The sequence below is a fragment of the Pochonia chlamydosporia genome, chromosome 2, assembly GCF_001653235.2.
Source record: "Pochonia chlamydosporia 170 chromosome 2, whole genome shotgun sequence".
NCBI classification, from domain to species: Eukaryota; Fungi; Ascomycota; class Sordariomycetes; order Hypocreales; family Clavicipitaceae; genus Pochonia; species Pochonia chlamydosporia.
This window is the reverse complement of record NC_035791.1, coordinates 6,464,570-6,486,029: the sequence shown is the minus strand read 5'-3', so window position 1 is coordinate 6,486,029 and position 21,460 is coordinate 6,464,570. Positions and strand designations below refer to the sequence as shown.

General features: G+C 47.4%; 7 protein-coding genes across 7 annotated transcripts; 2 read left to right on the top strand and 5 right to left on the bottom strand.

Moving 5' to 3' along the window:
* Positions 1 to 477: 477 nt before the first annotated feature.
* VFPPC_11759 (aminophospholipid-transporting P-type ATPase) lies at positions 478 to 3,132 on the bottom strand (the record flags this gene model as incomplete). Its single annotated transcript, XM_018289851.1, has 1 exon — positions 478 to 3,132. One exon carries the CDS (start codon positions 3,130 to 3,132, stop codon positions 478 to 480), a length of 2,655 nt encoding a protein of 884 aa, XP_018136243.1.
* Positions 3,133 to 5,105: 1,973 nt separating this feature from the next.
* VFPPC_17055 (hypothetical protein) lies at positions 5,106 to 5,399 on the top strand (the record flags this gene model as incomplete). The annotated part of the gene is made up of 1 exon (XM_018294805.1): positions 5,106 to 5,399. The coding sequence occupies one exon, from the start codon at positions 5,106 to 5,108 to the stop codon at positions 5,397 to 5,399; it is 294 nt and encodes a 97-aa protein (XP_018136244.1).
* Positions 5,400 to 6,172: 773 nt separating this feature from the next.
* On the top strand, positions 6,173 to 7,710 carry VFPPC_11760 (CAMKK/META protein kinase; the record flags this gene model as incomplete). Its single annotated transcript, XM_022428779.1, has 2 exons — positions 6,173 to 6,254; positions 6,338 to 7,710. 2 exons carry the CDS (start codon positions 6,173 to 6,175, stop codon positions 7,708 to 7,710), a joined length of 1,455 nt encoding a protein of 484 aa, XP_022283922.1.
* Positions 7,711 to 9,682: 1,972 nt separating this feature from the next.
* Positions 9,683 to 9,925, bottom strand: VFPPC_11763 (hypothetical protein; the record flags this gene model as incomplete). Its single annotated transcript, XM_018289854.2, has 1 exon — positions 9,683 to 9,925. The coding sequence occupies one exon, from the start codon at positions 9,923 to 9,925 to the stop codon at positions 9,683 to 9,685; it is 243 nt and encodes an 80-aa protein (XP_018136247.2).
* Positions 9,926 to 15,847: 5,922 nt separating this feature from the next.
* On the bottom strand, positions 15,848 to 16,813 carry VFPPC_18357 (casein kinase I isoform epsilon; the record flags this gene model as incomplete). The annotated part of the gene is made up of 2 exons (XM_022429981.1): positions 15,848 to 16,750; positions 16,787 to 16,813. 2 exons carry the CDS (start codon positions 16,811 to 16,813, stop codon positions 15,848 to 15,850), a joined length of 930 nt encoding a protein of 309 aa, XP_022285816.1.
* A 2,115-nt stretch (positions 16,814 to 18,928) lies between these two features.
* Positions 18,929 to 19,811, bottom strand: VFPPC_11865 (transposase-like protein; the record flags this gene model as incomplete). Its single annotated transcript, XM_018289920.2, has 2 exons — positions 18,929 to 19,413; positions 19,460 to 19,811. 2 exons carry the CDS (start codon positions 19,809 to 19,811, stop codon positions 18,929 to 18,931), a joined length of 837 nt encoding a protein of 278 aa, XP_018135606.2.
* A 791-nt stretch (positions 19,812 to 20,602) lies between these two features.
* On the bottom strand, positions 20,603 to 21,127 carry VFPPC_12542 (hypothetical protein; the record flags this gene model as incomplete). Its single annotated transcript, XM_018290376.1, has 1 exon — positions 20,603 to 21,127. One exon carries the CDS (start codon positions 21,125 to 21,127, stop codon positions 20,603 to 20,605), a length of 525 nt encoding a protein of 174 aa, XP_018136251.1.
* Between the last annotated feature and the right edge of the window lie 333 nt (positions 21,128 to 21,460).

Sequence of the window (21,460 nt, the reverse complement as noted above, 5' to 3'; positions counted from 1 at the left end):
TCCACAATTGTTGACTATATCCTCGACCTAGACTTGCGATTATTTCCTCCCTGGCTTAGTGGTGTGCAAGATATGGCCAATTGACTGCTTGCCGATTGCGACGCGCCTCCCGTGGGACCCCGATAGGCTTTAAACTTTGTCAAACGCCAAAAAGAGCTAACCACGCGTTTTACCTGTAGATATGACTACTAGAGAGCTCTATGCGAAGATCTAAAAATAATTTGGCCCTAGTTTGAGCTTGTGTACGATATAGTCGCGAAATACGGCATCCCAGAGGAGGATTTCCACAACTTTGACGAGACCGGCTTTATGATGGGTATGATCTTAGCCACTATGGTTGTTACAAGCTCAGATAGATATGGGAAGCTAACCTTAGCTTAGCCAGGTGATAGAGAATGGGTTTTGGTAATTAGTCTATTAATTCCTGAGGCGAGGCTATCCTGCTATTTATTATCATTGCGGGGCAATATTACCTTGCTAACTGGTATAAAGATAGCGCGCTACCAAAAGATTGGGTAGCGCAGCATAAAAAACAATGAAGAGACCAAATGCCATGGGGATCAACCAGTAGAGAGGAAGGAGACTACGGGAGGTTTTGAACACAACCTCCACGCCTGGAGTGTAAATGATGAAGGCAGCCAAAGAGGCTCCAGAAAGAATGCAATAGAAAGTCGCCCGGTTTGCAAACATATACTTCCCAAAGGGAAGTGTGAGACGGGTCTTGCAAGCGAATAAGTTCCACATTTGCATCGTCATGATGGACCAGTAGTACATGGATTGCGCTTCGGCCAGGATGTCAACTTGAGTTGGTCCGTCGATACCGTTGTAGAGTTCGGCATTTTCGGTCCAGTAGTTTGTTGGGGGGCCGGCTCCTTTTTGCATAACATGGGCATCCCGCGGAGAGATACCACGGCGATACATGACAACAAAAAACGCCGTTAAAGCACCGACAGCTTCAACTAGACCAATCTCAAGATAAGACCAGGAGAGAAGTGGCCCATCCACCAACACTTCCGCGCCTGTGTTCTCAAATTTGTCCACCCAGTACTCTTTGGTGAAAAGCTGACTCACATTGTAGATATGTTTTCGCATTCGGGTTTGACCCTCGGGGGAGATAACGACGCCAGCCTCCTCATCAAAATGAGATCTTGTCTGTCGCAGCGCCCGACGACGGAAGATGTTGCAGGTTTCAGGTGTTACTGGCTTCCGTGGAGGCAGCTTCATCAAACCTTCCTCGGTCTCTGGAGGATCCCAGGCAAACGAAAGGGCCGCAATAAGTTCAAAACCAAGATCAATTACCAAGATCAGGATTGCAGACAAAGGTAGTGGAATGGGTACGATGACATAGAGCAGGTTGGGGATGACCTCAGGCGTTGAGTGGGATATGGTATACTGGATCGACTTTTTAAGGTTGACGAAGATAAGTCGACCCTCTTCTACACCACGAATGATGCTTGCAAAGTTGTCGTCCAACAAGATCATGGACGATGCCTCCTTGGAGACATCAGAACCAGATACATTCATGGCAATACCCAAATCAGCTTTCTTGAGAGCTGGAGAATCATTGACGCCGTCACCTGTGACGCCTACAATATGCCCCATGTGCTGAGCGCGGCGGACAATTTCCAGCTTGTGCTTGGGGGAAGTACGTGCAAAGATGATTTCATCTTTCCAAAAGATATTATCCCACTCTGTGTCCGACAATTTGTCAATTTGTTCACCGTGTATCACAATGGCCTTGTATTCGTTTTCATCAATTTCCTCCAATCGTCGACCAGTTTTCTTAGCTACCATGGTCTTGGTATCGCTGAGCATTAAATTGATCTTGCGACCGATGGCTTCAGCGGTTAAGGGATGGTCACCAGTTACCATAATGACCTTGATGCCGGCGGCTCGACAGCGCCCGATGGCTTCACGCACACCATGCTTTGGTGGGTCTTGTAGGGAAGTAAGACCAACAAAGGTAAAATCACCTAGAGGATAATTTTTGGTCTTCTTGTCAAAAGCAAAGTCCGTGGGGTATTGGTTACTAGGCAACAACATTTGAGCAAAGCCCAAAACACGATGTCCGCGACTGGCCATGTGCTCATAGGTCTCATCATAAGCCCTTTTGTGGTCGTCTGTCAGCTGATTGGATTCGCCATTGGGGCCGGTAAGAATGCGACTACAAAGACGCCACACACGTTCTGGAGCACCCTTGATGTAGAGAGTCAAGGGACCGTTAGAATGGGCTTTCTTGTGGATAGTCATATGCCACTTTGTATCAGAGTTGAAGGGCAACTCAAAAACCTTGTGATGTTCCTCAACAAGCCTATCAAAGTTGTTGAGTCGTTCAGCAGCGTAGCGAATGAGGCCAGATTCTGTAGCATCACCCAGAATTTCGCGATCTTTGATAGGCACGTCAGTCCGATCAAACTTTGCGCGAGAACAGAGGGCGAAAATGTGCAGAATGTCCATCACTCCAGGACTTTCAAGTCTAGCAATATTTTTCTCTACACCGGCGCTGGCTGAAGTCTCGTAGAGCTCGCCACAGATCCAAATATTGGCAGCGGTCATCTGGTTGCGAGTCAAGGTGCCAGTCTTGTCGGTTGCCAGTAATGTAATAGCTCCTAACGTTTCTACGCCTTGCAAATCCTTGACAAGGACATTCTGATTGGCCATTCTCTTGGCTGCAATCGTCAAGAGCATGGTAACAGTGGCCGGTAATCCTTCAGGGACCCAGGCTACAAAGATGCCAATGGCAAAGTTGATAGCCAAAGACGCATTGTTGTTGTTGACGGGGAAGGCAATGCCGAAGAAAATGATAGCGGTCACAATGGCGATGGTTGCAATCAATCTCACAAAATTGTCAATCTCATGAGCCAGTGGAGACCTCATCTTTTCTTCGCCAGCAGTGAGATGGGCGATTTGACCAAGCACTGTACGGTCGCCCGTCCGAATAACGATCCCGTAGGCTTCGCCAGAGACAACCAAGGTACTGTTAAACATGATATTGGAAGCCTCCAGAGGATTCTGCATATTATTCTCCTTTGTGCGTTCTTGAGGTTCGGATTCACCAGTCAAGGACGAATTGTCCACGCTACAATCCGAAGCAGAAAATACCAAAATATCGGCCGGATTCTTGTCGCCCATGCGGACAAAAACCACATCACCGGGCACTAAGGAAGAGGCTTCCAGTTGTGCTAGTTAAAATCGCTAACGCCAGGCTAAATTTCCTATGATGGAGCCATCGTCTACGCTTGGGGAAGGAAGTTGATTCGATAGGTATTACCGATGATATTACTGTGGTGTTGTTAGATTTCCCGAGATTGATTGCTCAATCTGTCTAAACTCAATACGCAATTGGAAGGCGCAAATTCTTTCAGAAGGGACTAATGCTTACTTATGGTTTCTGTGACGGTACAAGGGCAAGAGCAAGGTCGAGTGCGACTTGGATAAAGCGATTATTCACAAGGAGAAAAAGAGAACCCCTAAAAAGAACTCTGGCTGAAACTATTTACACAATGTTCACAAAGTGAGACATTCATTAAACAGGCAGGTCACATGATTCCCTCACAGTTTCCACATACGAAGAATTATGGCTTATCGAAGCCGTGGCCCATTGATCTCGTGTCCTCCTAGTTAGGCAAAGGAGCTGCCGAGAACTTTGACATTACCTTATGCTATTAACAGCAAATACTGAATACGAAGCGACTATGAACATACTATGACGAAATAAATGTTTGTCCCATTGTAGACACGCATACACAGTCTTCTTCGACATATAACATGCTGCGCACCCATCACCCAAACTGCACTTCTGACTCCGTCTAAAACCGAAAACCACGATCATGATGTCGCGTTGCGCGGTTCCAATTCAAATTTTACTACGCTGAAGATGCAGTTCTTGATTATGCTCCCTCTTTTTACAATGCTGCTTCTGTGATCCCTCAAGCACAACGATCTTCCTTTCGTCCGAACATTTTACCCTCATAATTCCTTTTTCTGGCTATCTTCTTTCCCATGATACCCGAAGTTATGCTGTTGTCCACTATACCAGATCTGCTAGCAGAGTCGACAGAGGCACCACTATCCGACACATGAAGCTCCAAAACATAATTTTTATTGCCACAGCAGACGTCAGCGAGTCTGGATATTATTGCATATACAAAGTATGGTGCTATCCGCGGTGTCCAAGTCCACGATGCCGTCAACGCGTTCCTCGGCATGTGGCAACAAGACCTGGCGCTGCCGTCAAGTACTGATCGCCGAAGTTGACATTTTGTGATGAAGCCACCCGTAGCCAAGAACCGAGAGCCCAGTAACAACAATTACATCGATGACTGGCACTTCATAGTTCTCGAAAATAGTAATATTCCCTAGCTGCCTCCCCAAAGGGGAGGTCGCCTGCGTCAGTTTCGCGACAGTGCCACCCCCGTCCTCGTCGACGAGACAGAAACTACGAGACATCAGCATTTCTGGCCTCCAACTCCACCTGAACTTCTCAGTCTTGAGCCGGTGTGTTGGTGACAGGTACCTGCGGTAAGTGCTGAGTTGCCGGCCATCGCTCATTTGGATATTGACTCTGGAGGAGAATCTATGAAATGTTACTATTGCGACGAGCTCTTCGCAGGGTGTGAGTTCCGAAGGACGGAAAATACATAATTGTGGTTGACGCTTTTGAATCTGGGCGCTGTAGAGGACTAAGCTCTTAGTACTGTTTAGTATCTCAACCCTGTCGAAGCGGGAAGAGATATAAATCCCATAACAAACCCGGCCCATGGACGCTTTACGGTATCAAAAATATGCTTTATATCTGGCGAATCATCTGCCGTAAATGCACTGCCAGGAAACTATTCGTCTAAAGTCGATGTGTGCCGCAAGAAAAGTGAGGTCCGGCTAGGAGTCTGCCTGAGATGGCGGTGGTTGGCTTACGAAGGAATCTGCTAGAAACACGTCGGTTAGTTCGCCAATGAAGTAATCCTCCAAGTGAGGTAACCCATGCTACAGTGCGAATTCCTGCCATGGTCCGTACTGTTTCATCAAACCGCCTTAATTGACAGCTTATGACCAAGGCACTTTCAGGTAGCGACAAGCAGTGATGAAGGCAACACCCCAATCCTCCGATGGAAGCGACCCGCCAGGTCAAGGCACCCAAAAACGCTTCGACGCTCTCCACCGGCGACTTTTGGAGTCCAGCCCAGTCGAACACACTTGTTCCTAACATCGTGGGGGATTGTGCATCTCAATTTCGCGTTGCTTCTACTTATTTTCGTCCTGCGTCTGTTGTCACGAGTGTTTCTGCAGCTTTGCGTACGGGAAGTTTGTCTGGCTTGTCTGGCTCGAGACTGGTGCCGTGGCGGCATACGAGGGATAGTACGGTTGGAATCAATGGCGCTTGTATCGGTTGCCCTCATTAGCAATTCCTAAAGAAATAGGCATTGTGGATCGGTATCAAGAAACTTGTGACTACGCTCGATGTCCAAACGCGTGATGTACAGTTTTTCCATATATAGCCACAGATTCGATGCGGTTGGGCGTAATCTTTTTTTTATGAGACGATTAGTTACCTAGAGTTGGCTCTTCGTAACACGCAAAACTAAATCGCACAATGTCCTCCGCTTAATCATGCTGAAAAGCTATTCCTTGGAGTATTAGCACACAGCATCAGCTGACCATCATCAATGCATTAGTGGACTCTGTTTGCACCTTCGCGGCGACTCTAAGCCGGGGTTAAGCAATACCTTAACAACAGCGACTGCCCCTGTTTCTATTGCCGATTTCGCCTTGCGGAGGTTCGCGGGTGTGATCACTTGTTGCCCTCTGGCATCTATGTTAGTGGTTCCGTTTCGTCTATGATTGTTCGTTTTCCATCATGATTAATGAAAATTATTAGCAGCAGATATTCCTGCTTATTATTGTCTGATAGAATGAACTGGGCGACAGGAAGCAACAGACTGCGACTAAGTGGGTACGAACACCCCACAGCCATGGATGCTATTCCAAGGACCATGTACGCGAAACAGAATCCAACGAAAGCAGTGGAACATTGCGGAATCGCGTAATGCTCTAAACTATTTAACATGAATCCAAGACGCACGCAGCAGGCATCAGGGTTTAAAACAAAATCCCCCGGGAGGACGGTGGATTCATCCGTACATTGCGTAATCCAGTAATAGGCTGCCATTTCGCCATGGCAGTCGGTGCCTTGAAAAGGCCTGAGGCAGAAGCCTACACTCGCAAGACGTTCCGTACTCAGCGCAATCAAGTTGCTCGTAGGTTAGTAGCCCTGTTACGCACAGACAGATAGCTGTTATATGAACTTTGGGCTGACTGTCAGCATGAAGAACAAATACAGCATACGTTGGCTATAACTACACAACAGGCAACAAGACGATCAACCAATATGAAATAATTTCCGAGTTACACCGTGGACCAAATACCAAGGTGAAACTTGGTATTGATACTAATACAGGTGGCAATGTGGTCATCAAGATAGTCCCACGACATGGGCCGTCTAAGAGGGCAAATAGAACAACCTGCACTGAGATCACCGCTCTGGAACGTATCAATCATCCGAACATCGTCACACTTTTGGAGACAATTGACGATCGGACTTTCGACAAGATATATCTTGTACTTGAATACATGGAGCTTGGCGATATTCCATGGCGCAGAGAGTGTTGCGAATTACAAAGACTAATGGCTGACCTGGAGGACCATATGCCACAGCCGCCTCACATGGAGTGCAGCTGTGGGACGGCAAGTTGGTTTCAAAGTTGTGCTAGCAGGCCATTAGAGCGTGAGAATTCAGCACAAAGAAACATGACAAACACCAATGAGTGGGTAGCTAAGCGTCCGCCATTGACGTCTCTATCTAATGCTACTCTCTGGTTTGACAACGTCCCACATGACCCTGATGAACCGAACAAAGGGAAAGGTGGTGCTACCCAGTGCCCCTGTAGTGGAAATATATTGTGCTTGCCGAAGTTTGCAGGCGCGATGGAGGAACGACACTTTTATGTGCCATGCCTAACTTTCGATCAAATTCGAGACATTTTGCGCGGCACTTTGCACGGCCTCGTGTACCTTCACAGCAATGGTATCTATCATCGAGATATTAAACCGGCTAATCTGTTGTTGAGCAAAGAATTCCACGTCAAGATTGCTGATTTTGATATTTCATACATTCATCCAAACCTGGACAGACTGATTGACGAAGAAGGGCATGGGCCGAAACGTGTCGAGCAGATTAACGACGATGCATTGCTCAAAACAGTCGGAACGCCTGCCTTCATGGCCCCAGAGTTATGTTACCCAGTATGTGACGAACCTCTGCCTATAACGGCCCAGATTGACGTCTGGTCCCTCGGCGTTACCCTTTACTGTTTTATCTTTGCAAAACTACCCTTCGTAGCTGAGAATACATTCCTGCTGTATCGCAAAATTGCAACTGAACAAATACATTTGCCTCGCAAGCGCCTAAAGCCTGTCATGCAGCCTGAACGTTCAAAGCTTTCGTCCGCCTGTCGCTGCTGCAACAGGAACCAGAGCGAATATGAGGACGTTGACGAACAATTGATCGACTTGGTCAACCGAATGTTGACGCGGGATCCGAGACTGCGCATTAGACCGGAGGAGATATTGTCTCATTCCTGGATGCTCCAAGGGACGTTGGCACCGGGTGTTGGCTCATCAGAAGATGGTACTGGCTTGGTTTCTACGAAGTAAAGAACTTGAGTAAAGAGCTATGTAATCCCTAGTTGCTTAATCGAGCGTGCTCTATAGTTCGTTGGAGTGGCTTCATTACGTGAGTCAGAGAGCGTACTAGTTATGTCTCCAAGTCCATAGTATTCTGCGAAGCAGCCGAGGCACCCATAAAAGGCTGGTTGTGTCGAATTGGGAAGGCAACCACGCGTACAGTACTTCATTGTGTCTTGAGGGCAGATTGTAACCGAGATCTCTTACAGTGATCGACGAAGCCACAAACGTCCATTAAGGGTTACAAGCAGGAACCTAGACACTGCACACCTAGCTGCCAAACATAAGATTTAACGTTACAGAACAGTAATCTGTAAAAAAACGTCGTCCATATTGTGTGCTGGCCAAATTCGATTGGGTGTCTCTCCTTCTAGGGTTAATAATACCTGTAAGGCGATAAAAGGGGTTAGATACCCAAGGGTTGCTGGACTACAAGTAAGAAGGATTGAAAAAAGACAAGAAAGTAAAACAAGCTAACAAGCTGAACGTCCCAGAAAGCAAACCAAGCAAATAAGTCAAAGGAAATTGATAAAATGACTCCAAGAGAAAAGGGCAGAAGCGTAGCGTAAAGAAGGAGACAGCCAGGCAAAACAGTTACGAAGCAGCGGGCAAGTCTGAGAAATGCCAGAGAGGGCACAAATCAGGAATAAAAAATTGTTGATGGAATGACCAGTCTGATATTTTGTTGCACCTTTGACCTGTTCCACAAAAATACTACGTCACACCTTGCACTTCAGAGCATACCTGGGCACAATAACTTGTTATAACCATGGGTTTTGGCTATAACCATAACCATACCGAAAATTTGGTTATATTGTTATAACCATATGGCCTCGTGAGTATGGTTATAACCAGATATAACCATCTTGGCGTCTTGGCATCTTGGCACTCATTTCCGAGAGAAAATTCTGCAAAATCCTTGATTCAATTGTATTGGATTCTCTTGAACAACCCTACTTATAGATAGAGTCATCAGAAAACAATCGGAGATCAAAGCCTTCATGGCAGATAATGAAGCAATTCTCGGTAGGGTTTGTCTTACTGCCCAGGATTGGGATTTCCTAGGTAAAGTCCGCTCCTTCCTTACAGCCATTTGCTTCCGCAACACTCTATGCAGAGGGAGATAAGTCGTCTATATCGCATTCGCTACCTCTAATGGACGCCCTTCTTGCGCACTACGAGAGGAACAAGGCATATTACTCTCAACAAGATTGCTACGATTCCCGAATGATTCGGGCTATCGAGATGGGATGGTTTGTCCTTGACAACTTGACAAGTACTATAACCTGACGGGGGAGACACCTGTCCATGCTGCTGCCGTTCTTCTGGATCCCTGGCGCAGTGCGGCATACATTCGGAAGAATTGGTCGGTTGCATGGGTTAAACCGGCTATTGAATCCGCAAATGCACTATGGCGGGCGAGCTTCAGCACAATACTTGTCTTTGCGGATCAGCGTAGTTCGTGGTCGAGGCCTGCGGCGGCGAAGCCACCCCCGAAGCGTGGATTTGAGCTAGGCCGGCTTATGAAGGATATGGAGGTTATCACTGCCGATGTGCGTGATGACGATGAATTCAGGTCCTTCATCGAACTACCTCCATTCCGCATTGAGTCTAGCCCACTCGAATGGTGGTCGCGTAGAGAGCAGAAATCGCGGTATCCCCGACCCCACAATGTTCTCGGATGAAACTGCCTCTGTTGATAGAACAAGCAAACTTGGTGTAAATGGGCTGTCATGGCGTCGGCTATGAGAACTGAGAATAGCCGGAAAAGGCAATTATTTGCTTCGAACGAACGGGAAGCTTTCTAGTATTAAAAGACGGTTGCAGACTCTGCCTGCAGCACGAACAACAAGAACAATAATTTTTGAGAAGAGGGTTAGTTAACAATGAGTCATAACGTGACAATTGGAACACCGTGTGATATTCTGACCGACTTGACGACTCAGCATTGTTGTAGCTGGGCAGCAGAAGGTCCCATGTCATCGAGACCCAGCTCCTTGAATGCAGACACCTTGTGCTTCGAAATACCGACACTCTTCTGAAGCAGGGCTGGAAGGTACAGCCCGGCGCCCTCTCGCAGCCGGTCCGAGGTATTGCGCGAGTTAAACTTTGGCCGACCAGTGACGCAGCATGCGGAAGTTTCCAGGTCTTGGGGAAGTTCCCCAGATTGACAGGTTGTGGGCATCTTCACGACTGAAGCTGAAGAGTGATGACAATGGCCAGCTGAGGGGCGCCTTTTTGAATCAATATGGACCATACTCCGTACGTTGACAAGATTTTGAAGAGGGGCTAGACCTTTTCTTTAAATCATTACAGAATACAGTCGCTGAACCAAACCATTCCCCATTTCCCCTAGTTGCGGCATGGGCCGACTCGACGGTGTGGGCCAGCCAAAGCTTCTTTGAATTTGAATGGTCTTTTGTGACGTGTTGGGCTGCTTGTGGCAAATTGGAGGTTTCTTGGGATCGGATATTCGCCCAGCGATCAGGGCTCTTCAAGCTCCATTTTTCGCCCAAATATGGAGTAGACTACAGCTTTGGCAAACGGACTTTCACGCTACACCTGATGCATTCAACTGTGCATTTGAACTTTCAGAGGGTAGCCAAAAGCAACCAGCTACTTAAGATGGCTGAATCATCTTGTACATTATGTAGCAGCCTGGACGTGCGAGGCGCTTGAAACAACAATTGTACATCGTATCAGAGACGCCGATGTCCCACGGATACTTTGATCGATTACGATACGGAACCCAACAGCTTTGGTGCAACTTGGCCGTCGACGGGTTAAAGATGGTCAACCCTGAGGTCATTGTGACGCGACCAAGTTCCTCCGAGCTGAAGTACGGTCTCGGTCGATGACGGAATTTGGGTTGATGGCATGATCCGTGTTTTCTCAAGGCTTGCCTGGTACAGTACTGCAAACAGTGCGGTAAGACATAGGCCATGACTCAAGTCAGCCCTCCACCCTAAGTGGCCATCCAAGACGCACTGTTGATACGGTTTACCGATTCGCCATGATTGACAGCTCCACTCACTGATGTTCAGCGGAAACAATTTCGCTGAAACATTCGAAGTAGATAAGACCAGACTGGCAGAGACCACCACCATAAGCCCACTGCCCGCATGCCACCCCCGCCTTGATTTGATTAGTCGAGTCTAGTGGCTGCAATGGACACCTACTGTGAGGTCACTCTCTAGAACATTCTACTGCCAACGACATTCGCACCTTTTGACATTGTCTGTATAAGAAACCTTAATCTAAAGATGATGATTTAGGATTCCTGGTTAAGACGTCACCCGTTGTTGCAATCTATGTGCTGCAGTGCGGCCTATAAGTGCTGCTGCGGGTGTCACGGGCTACCACAAGCTAGGATTTGGTGAATACAGACTCAATACATGCCAGGGCTATAGATCAGACACCCATACCAATTTGGATATGTCACTGGCCCAACACGTAACGCAGGCCGACGGCTTCGAGTCAGATGTCCCTCGCATAGATAATCAGTTGTCAATCGCCGCGGATGAAGAGGCTTCGCCAGTTGTAAACCCCAACAAACCAGAATGGCAACGCATGAGCTTCTCGCCAGCCTACTCAGCCCCTAAAAAAAATCATACCGCTGCGTACAAGGTTTCTGTTACGAAGCGAATCGGTAAGTTGTCTTTGGCCCTCTTGTCAAATATTGCCCATGTCTGACCTTGTAATTTTAGTGCAAGTAGTTACCGGCATCGTAGCCTGTTGGCTATGCGCTGGCATCGTATTTGGCTTCGCTGCACTCAAACCTGTCTTGATTGCCAAAGGAGTATACAACGAGTATTGTGACGGTAACAACGGGGACACTTTATTCGGCTCCAACGACACTAGCCGTGTTCCTTGTGACGAGCAGGATCTGCGGCTAAACCTCTTCTTTGTTATTGCATCCGTTACTGCAAATGTATCGTCACTTTTAGCTGGCTCTACTCTCGACAAGTATGGCCGGCGCATTTGTTGGATCGCCGGTTGCCTGTTTCTGATGATGGGCAGTCTCCTGATGGCGGCATCATTTTCAATTTCCAAACTCGATGGTTATCTTGTTGCAAACGTGTTGCTTTCATTGGGAGGGACATTTATTTTTATTCCAAGTTTTCAGCTGGCAAATGCTCTTCCAAAGTGTTCGGGGCTAATCGTAGCTATGATCACGGGAGCGTTCGATGCGTCAGCCGCTGTGTTTCTTCTGTATCGTGTGCTTTATGAAGCGACAGACGGCCGTTTTTCGATCGAAAAGTTCTTTTTCGGCTATGCTATAGTACCCATCTTGGTCCTCGTTGCTGAAATAAGCTATATGCCAGCGCAATCATACCACACCATTTCTGACCTCGAGCACAAGATTGCAAAAGCTCAAGATGACCAAGAGGACGTCCATGAGTCGGACCAAGACCTTCAAGATACAGGGGAATTGGCAAGAGTTCAAAGCGCTCGAGCGGCACGCCGTTTGGCCAAATTGGACCAAATCGAAACCGTTACCGGAGATTCCGAATGTCGTAATGAACGGAGGAGGACGAATGAGGAGCGGCAGACGGCTAGCGGTATCTGGGGTGTCATGCATGGGGTCTCGACTCGACGGCAATTACTCAGCCCCTGGTTCATGCTCATTCTCCTGCTAACTGCTCTCCAAATGTTGCGTATGAACTACTTCATCGCCACTATACGTGCTCAGTATCGATACTTGCTAGACTCGGAGGACCTGTCCGCAGATGTCAACCGCTTTTTTGATATTGCTTTGCCAGTCGGAGGGGTCGTCACGACTCCATTCATAGGTATCCTGCTCAACAACTTTAGTATACCCACGATCTTTAGCTTCATAACCACGTCAATCATAGTCATTGGCTTACTAAACTGTCTGCCCATTTTGTGGGCAGGCTATGCCACTGTCATCGGCTTCGTCATCTTTCGACCATTATACTATTCGGCTATATCGTAAGTTATTCACCCAATGACAAGAAATGCACTCAGTGTCATAGTAACATGACATAGGGACTATGCAACTAAGGTCTTTGGCTACACTACCTTTGGGCGCATCTATGGCACCTTGGTATGCGTTTCTGGAGTAATTAACCTCGCGCAGTCAGGTCTTGACGCTCTGACACATGCGGCACTTGATGGCAATCCTACTCCCATCAACATCGCCTTTACCGTAGCAGGAGCGTGTACTGGTGTGGTGCTGACAATATTTGTTACCACCAAGGCTCGTATGCTCGCAGCTAGAGATGGCACTATGTTGAAATATCGTGGTGAACGCGGGCCGCTGGTTGTGGAGGAGCGAAGAGGATACGGCAGCAGCGAATAATGCAGATTGGATCAAGGCACTCTATTTTATGCTTTTGTACTCTAGCCAAACCACGAAGCAGATTTCTTGAAACAGGGGCAGTATCAACGCTGTAGAACTTGTGAGCTCCGTCAGTACGTGCGTGGTGGTGTGTATTATACTACATTTTACCACACGAGCACCGCTAAGTTCACGGTAGGTGATATTCCGACATTTTTGACCTTACTTGAACATAGCTTAAAGGGCCTTGTATTTGGTCTAAGCTCATTGCTTCTCCGCCCTAGCTTGTTTTAGCCAAGGGCAGCCCAGTGACGGCCATAATCATACAATCAGCAAGCAGCACAAGAATCGGAGATGACAATTTGGGTCTCTTGGTCAACCCTAAGCAGTTGTCTCTCGAAGGCCAGCTACTTCCGCCCTAGCACTCGCTTCCTTTCCCAGTCCAAGTACAGGTAACCCAACCAATGTGGCAAGTAGTTAATTAATCGACTTTAGCCTCGGTCTTGTACTTGGTTAATGTCTGGTGTTATCTTTCGCGAGATTTGTGAGTCTGACTCGGGCCTTTTATCTACATCCTCTGTTTGGCGCTGTCAGCATTCTACTGAATTCTGTGAAAGACAAAGCTAGCTCCAAAGAAAGCTCTGTCCATTCCGTGTTAAGATACAGTCAACCTAGGCTTTAATTGACAGAATCTTCATCCGGGTCTAGTCGTGTGGATTTATTGGTGGCGGTATTTATATATGCGGTTAATTATCTGCCCTCTTGTTGGATCTTCTGCCATGGGTGTCAAGATCAGGTCGCTCATGCAAAGCAAGCACAATATGCTATTGTCAAATAATGCTGCCTCAGTCAAGCAAACAAGCGAGTGTGGCAAAGTGGCAATAGGAAATCGTAATACTGCTGCGTAAGCAGCAGTATTCCAATAAGTACATAATTTTGTATAATTCCACTCTTTTTTATAGAAAATCAAGAGTCTCTCGTTGCCCGATTCACAGGGGATCTTCTGCCCCATCGTCGTCCAGTTATGCAAACAAGTCGTGAAGTGTGACAATGGGTAATGAGAAGAGCCGGCAAACTGGCCGTAACGTGTTTCGCCTACCTTGTGGTCATAATGGTATCTTACTTTTTGAAGTGCGTGTATTCCCAATCAGTTTCAAACAGTATCCTGAGAGCAAAATCCGAGAGCACGGCATGTTCCGGCATGGTGAAGAAGTAACATCAAAACTCGAACCACCCGCCAAGACTGCTGGTAACCATTCGGCGATAGATTTCTAGGCATCCTATTCGTCTCTGCGGTACCACAAGTATCACGAAAGTGCAGCTATGGACGACATAGACGTGGATTATGATCCTTGATCTCTTCTATCTAGTAAGGGTTATCTACAACTTCTTATAGTAATCTGAATAGCTTTCCCAGCCATCGTCCTTATATTTCAGGTGGCTGGCCAGTCATCAGGTGGTTGGGCTAGCTTTATTCAAGGCTTCGCACTTGGAGACGCTGTTGAATCCTATTTATCGTGACAATAGATGAAAGATGACAGTAAGAAGATGGGGCAAAATTGGCGTTGCTGGTCTGAAATGCTGTGTATTCAGCTGGACGAGCGCAGGTTGAATCGTCAATTCATAAAAGCCCTGTGTCCCAGACAAAGTAAAGTAAATATTAAGCGTCACTCACAATTACCGAAAAAGACCATAAGGTCTCTCCCATGCACACAATCTCATCTTCATAGTTCTACTAGTCATAATGTTTCCCAACTGCATCATCGTCATTGCTGCCTTGGGCATCACAACTCTCGCTTCAGCCCAGAAGTCATGTGGTCTCGAAATTGCCCCTTGCCCTTCAGACAAACTCTGCGTCCCTGAATCCTATGGCTGCACAAACCTCCATCGATGCCAGGGTAACTGCCAATTCAAGAACAAATACATCCCATGTGAGACAAGTGGTATTCCCACGTACTCCCCCCCGGGGGCTTTGTGTGTCGCGATGATCCTCGCCTTCCCGAGAGTTGTGGTATGAAATGCGATATTCAGGGGATCTCTATACCCGAGAAGCCTCATCAATGTGCTGGGTTTGCTGGCTGGAAGTGTCCCGAGGGCTAATCCTGTTACGATGTACCAAATGATGGCTGCGATCCAAAGCATGGAGGTGCGGATTGCCCGGGGTGGTGCCTGTGACGGAGATCTCTATAATCGTGTTTAGTTCAGGGGTTAACTTATACAGTTAGTGATTATTATAATAAAATGCTCCGAAACAGATACTGTCTGAATAACCACGGGCCAAGTTGCGATCCAAGTACACATTCAATACATCGAAGAGTCTCCAAGTTGCGCCGCAGGTAGCGGCGTTCCCAAGAGCTAGTAAGCTTCAAAGGGTAATAGACGTAAATTCGACAAAAACACAAAGACCTTAGACCATAAGATGTACAAAATCGCATCGCAGATGCAAACGAGAAGCAAGCGAAGGCCAGAGAGTATTGACACGCCTGCTGATCAACTAGTTATTCAGCAAAGGATTCTGAAGTTAGTTGCAAGCAGGTCAAGCTACCAGAGTTAAAGCTGTTCTTTTCGCGCATCAAGATTTAGCAGCTTACTTCCAGTCTTATCTAGATGCTCTCACACTGGACCGTACATGTAAAACAAGCAAGAGGGGCCGGCGCGCGAGGTATCCGCTGTCTGTTACGGATCGTCGTAAGAACTTGAATGATGCAAGATCAGAGACCAGAATGGCAAAGCCAATCTCTTCTATGACGGTCGGCAAGGCAAGTTATAAGAGGAGACGCAATAAAAACTTCTCATCACGAAAGATTACGCCTGGACCATCTTCTCATAGTTGTAAATTGTCCAATCGAACACGGAATCGTACTGAAATCCTTCGCGAACAAAGACATCGCGAAATATCCTACGAAGGTAGCAATAGTCGGGTTTCTCGTCGAAACACAAAGAGCGGGTGTATTTCAGGTACGTTGTAAACTCATTGGGAAGTTCGCGGCATAGAACCTCAGTTGGGGTGGCCATCTTCTTCTCCATGATACGGTCATATTTTTGCTTCTTGGTATTAGCATGTAGACCTTGCCAGGGAAGATAACCGCGGTAGAAGTAGAGTAGGACATAACCGAGAGCTTCTAAATCGTCACGACGAGATTGCTCGATACCCAAGTGAGAGTTGATAGAAGCATACCGCGCGGTACCAGTCAAGTCCTTGTTTTCTCGGTAAGGGATATGGAAACCACTCTGGGGGTCCCGGTACCTCTTGGAAAGTCCAAAATCAATAATGTGGACTTGGTCGCCACACTTGCCGATGCCCATGAGAAAGTTATCGGGCTTGATGTCGCGGTGGAGGAAAGACCTGGCATGGATGTGCTCGATTCGAGAGATGAGCTGATCGGCGAGAAGAAGGATAGTCTTCAATGAAAACTTTCGGTTGCAGTAGTTGAAGAGATCCTCCAAGCTGGGGCCGACAAGATCCAGCACCATAGCATTGTATCCGCCCTCAACACCGAACCAGCGGACGCGTGGGATGCCGAGACCACCAGCCAAATACTTGTAGATACGAGCTTCGTACTGAAGCTGTGGATATTTGGCATTAACAGGTTCAAGTTTGACTGCAATTTCTTCTCCTGATATGATATTTCGGCCTAGGTATATTTCACCAAACGAACCCGAGCCGATCTTTCGGACAATGCGATATTTGTCACCAACACGAAGATCCTGTCACCATAGAATTAGTTTATTACTACGACCTACATTCTTAAATGTAAATTCGTATATCATAGGCGAGTAATCTTGTCTTGGAGAGGGCAGCTTTGCAACTTTGCAGGGTGGCAATGATGACACACACCAGAGTTCATCTTGTGGGAAAAGAAGCAGAGCCGCGCATCACCACTTTTGTCAAGGGCATATTATGGGTTAGGGCCTACCATCTTCGTCAAGCTGTAGGTCATCATAGGGACTTGTTTCTAACAAGGCTAGCAAGTCGGGCGGACGTGCAACTTCGGGTAGGCTTGACAAGTTGGCTAAGCCGTTTTGTGACAACTTGCTCCCCAGTTCCTTAACAGTAATAGATAAATGCCTAATTTACTGATAAAATGGTGACGGAGATATCGAAAAGACGCAGGAAGAGCAGTCCATGTGGACGGCAAGTATTCAATCAAAATTCACTGCTGTTGATTAATTGCGGCACGGAAAGAGTGGCGTGGTGGTCCTGCTGCCATTGAGATGTCGCCATGGAGCAGATTGATGGGGTGCGGGTCGTTTACTAACGGTTGGTCGGATGAGAAGATCGATAGAAAGGAAAGGTCGAAGGCTATTACCGCTGACCGATGGGTTAGTTGATGAGAAATCAGCCTAGGTGCTCGAGAGAACAGTCAAATGTTGGTAAATCGTGAGCCAGATGAAGCTTGCGCTGGAGGGAATGTAGCCAACTGGGAACATGGCAACATGAGGGGAACCAAAGCAACTAGCGAGCTTTGGTCAAGGCCCAAGTGGGTCGACTAACATGGGGATGGTCCCCACCCCAGTATTAGTTGCCGACCATATAGCATAGTACAAGAAGGGGGATGGACTGGTTGGAAGACTGAAAGTGCCATGCGAAATGGCCTGCCGTCTCCAGGCTTGAAATCTTCTTGTTCGGCCATCTAGACAGCCGCACTTTTATTGGTAACTAGTATTCTGCGTCCACTTTCCCATCCTGACTCCAGGCGCCTCGGGAGGCGCACTTGCCCTAACCAAAAGCACGGGAGGGGCAACACCCAAATCTATATCAAATGCGATTCCACTCGTGTTACTGGTTCCCAAAATGTCTAACGAGTGATTTGAGCAGTATATTGAACGGAACTTGCGGGTCCGATTTTCAACGCGCTTCTTATGCAGCATCGCCATCTAATTCCTCCGCCGTTAGACCTTTTAGCAACCCGTCATAATTGTCCAATAACCCGGCTCGTAGCCACGATCTCACAGTTTGGGTCATGGCAATTGTTTCTGCCTCTAGCCAACAAGGCTTCGCAGACACCATGCTCCCACAAGAGGAAAAAACACTTTCGCACTCGGCGGCCATTGGAGGCACGGAGAGCACGTCTAAGGCCATCCGAGTAAGCCGAGGATAATTGAATCTCTTATTGAACCAGTACAGGAATGGGTCAAAGTCTTTCTCTACTGGGTCTGCGATACGAAGCCACCGATCCAGCCCGTCATCCTCACCAACCTCTTGAGATATCAAAACTGCCGACTTGAAGCTGTCTAGATAGGAAGAGAAAGAGTTTTCGTCTGATCCCCTTATCTTCTTGGCTGGTTGTAGCTGGCGCAAGTCATCGCGTTGGAATTGGACTGGGAATTGCTTGTATTCCTGCCACGGGTCGTTAATGAGTTTCTCAGCCTTTTCAATCCAAGCCGCCCGCTCACCATATGCGCGAAGAAGGAAGTCCCACCGGATGGCTGGATGAAGAACAGTAGCAGCGTAATATGCAGGCGACTCGTCAATGGCGACGTAGTATTTGTTCAACTTTGCCCATGCGAGGTTGATGTTTGTTCTAAGGTGAGCAGATTCTGGCAGCTGGTCTGCAGACACCTTCGCGTCTTCTAAATGTCCCATCAGTCACTTATATGCAGGGCAGATATCCCGCATTAGTACATACGCTGCCTCTTTTCCTCCCTTGCGAGTCCGTTGCTTTCCATCCCCCTCTAAATTCTTAACACATGTCTCGCAATGCCGTGGGAGGTCGTGATAGCACCCAATAGTTTTCCAGTCGTCTTCTGTAAGAAGCGCCTCATCCTCAAGACAATGAGGTAAGTTGCCGTGTTTGCATCCGTTCTTCTTTCGTTTCGATGCCTCATGCCTTACGTCTGAAACAACAGCTTCAATATAAGGCCGTAGTTTGATGGCGCGGCTCATCATGTAAAATTGGGAGAGCCATCGGGTATTGTTATCAATAGCGACATCCAGGGAACCGGGCCAACTCTTCTCGCCGTCCTGTGTCTGGGCTTCCCGGAGCATCTCAGTAACTCTATGGACCGATGAATCCAGATAACTAAGTTGTGAAGCTTTCCCATTGGGCCACTTCTCAGCCATGCATCATAGGCTTCGGCATCGATGTCATCCTCCGCTGCATCGCTTACATCGTCTTTGCCGAGCAGCATCGCCCTTGCAACCAAGTGAACAACATGCCCGAAACATTGAACCCTGCGCTTCATGGGATCCTGCAGCTCGTAGTATTGGCCCAGATACACCATTGCGTTATCATTATTCGAGGCATTATCAAGGGTAAAATACCCAATTTTGTCCTTGCTCAGCTCGAACGACTCCAAAATTTCACGGACGCTTTCCGCAATATTCTCGCCGGTGTGACGATCAGTAAGATTGGGGAGTCCAAACACTACTTTCTGCGGGCCGAAAATTTTTGTCAAGAAAAAAGGCTACTACGCCGAATAATGGATGCCGATTGCGGGATGTCCAACCGTCAAAAGCGCTATCCATATCGCTTGGACTTTGCCGCAAGACGCTAATGACATGGAGGCGGAAGAATTGATACTCCTCTGTTATTCGTCGTCGAATTGCATCATGAGATAGATTGGCATTTGTGATACTGACAACGGGATTAAGATAATCAAAAATATCGCGAAGTGGTCCACTTTCTGCAACCCTGAATGGCTGATTTGTCTCAACTATCCATTTGACGAGCTTACGCTGAAACACATCCTTGTCGAACTGCTTCTTCAAGCCCTCGAGCAATTGTACGTCTGCGACTGCTGTTTCACTCTTTTTCTGACAAAGCATCTGTATGATTGTCCTCTTCCTGGATTGTTTTGGTTGGGCTTTCCCGCCATAGATATTGTGCTGATTATTGAGATGAGATTCGATATTAGTGGTCGCTGACGCCAGTAACTTTCGGGTGTTTCTTCCGTAGGCATTTGTAACATACCCATCTGTGCCGAGTTTCATCCTTGACCTCTTGTAGGTCGTAGTTCTCCCGATGGGGAATGACTTGACTGTGCTGACACGCTCGACGGAACCGGGGATGACGCAATAGAAGGCATTCCTTTCAGACAGGAAGGCTCATCGAGGAGGCTTGGAGAGGATCCTGCCTCTTCAACCGAAGCCAACATCATCGGCTGTTCCGACATTTTGAACGCTTTACATTGTGCATTGTCAAGGTTTGCACAAACCCAAAGGGGGTGGCATAGAAGATCAAAGACGCTGGTGTTGTTTCTGAACTTTGCTTTTGTCGGGCAACCACAAGAAGTATTGGGCTATCAGAAAGCTCTGCCCCACATCTCATTTCATTTCATTAATATCATTTCATTGCTGGGCTTCCCGATGGAATGATCACTATCAATCATTCTTCATTATGTCAATCACTAATAATGAATGATGCGCCACCCTGATTGGACATTAGAGCAGAATCACATTATGAGTCTGGCTGGAGGAGGATATAAATCCTATCTTATTGTCGCAGACCACTTCGTAAAAGCGAGACGCGTAGGGGACACATGCTCACGAATGTGTAAACAATGCCGTTAGAATTTATAGTTGAAATCGCCAATAAGGCTATCGTTAAACGCACAGAGCTAACCTGTGCCATTTCGCTGGTCTTGCTCGCTACGGAGAGCTGTAGCGTATGCAGTCCATGACCTGCCGAGCTCTAATTTGGACTCTTTTCCATTGCCAGCAGTATCTGCATCAATGCTGCCGAGTTTTAGTGGAGTCACCGTGCCGGAGTCGTCCCGAGGTCGAAGAAGTGGCGAAACAGGACAGCTTCGAAGCCGTCCGTGTGCACTTTGAGGATTCACGTCGACCCCACGCAACGTTCCCGCACAAGGATTGGGTGCCATTTTCCTAGGCGCCTCAAGGGCAATGATGGTTTGTTGCGTAGCCAGGCACTGTGGCTTCCTGCGCTCCTTCTCATCCTCGAGAGCCCAGAGCGCATCTGCCAAGCATGAGACCTGCGAGTCGACGATAGCCGAGCTACCTAGAGCAGCGCACGCAAACTGGTTTGTTTTCTTGCAATTACGCACGCGGTGGCGTTTCTCATATATTGGAGGGTAATATTTGCCTGTGGGCAATGGCGGTTCGTTGTACTCAGACGATGCCATGAACCACTTGGCGTGTTTGGATCGGGTGGAAAATGCTGCAGCTACAGGGCGGAAGAACACTCGGCGAATATTAATTTGAACTAGAAAAGAGTAACGTAGTCCACAAGCGAGCGGTCCACACAAGCGAGCGGTCCACCCTAAATTACACCAAAAAGCTAGTTTTTTTATCCCTGCAAAAAATCGCATTTATAGCTAAAAATAGCTAAAATTTTAATACAGGGGATTTAACTACTAAATAAACCTAATTCTAGATTTTCTAAGCTTTAGGGTAGCAAGTTATTTAGAAGTCTAAAAATTCCTAATTCGCACTGTAAAAACCTTAGCTTAACTATA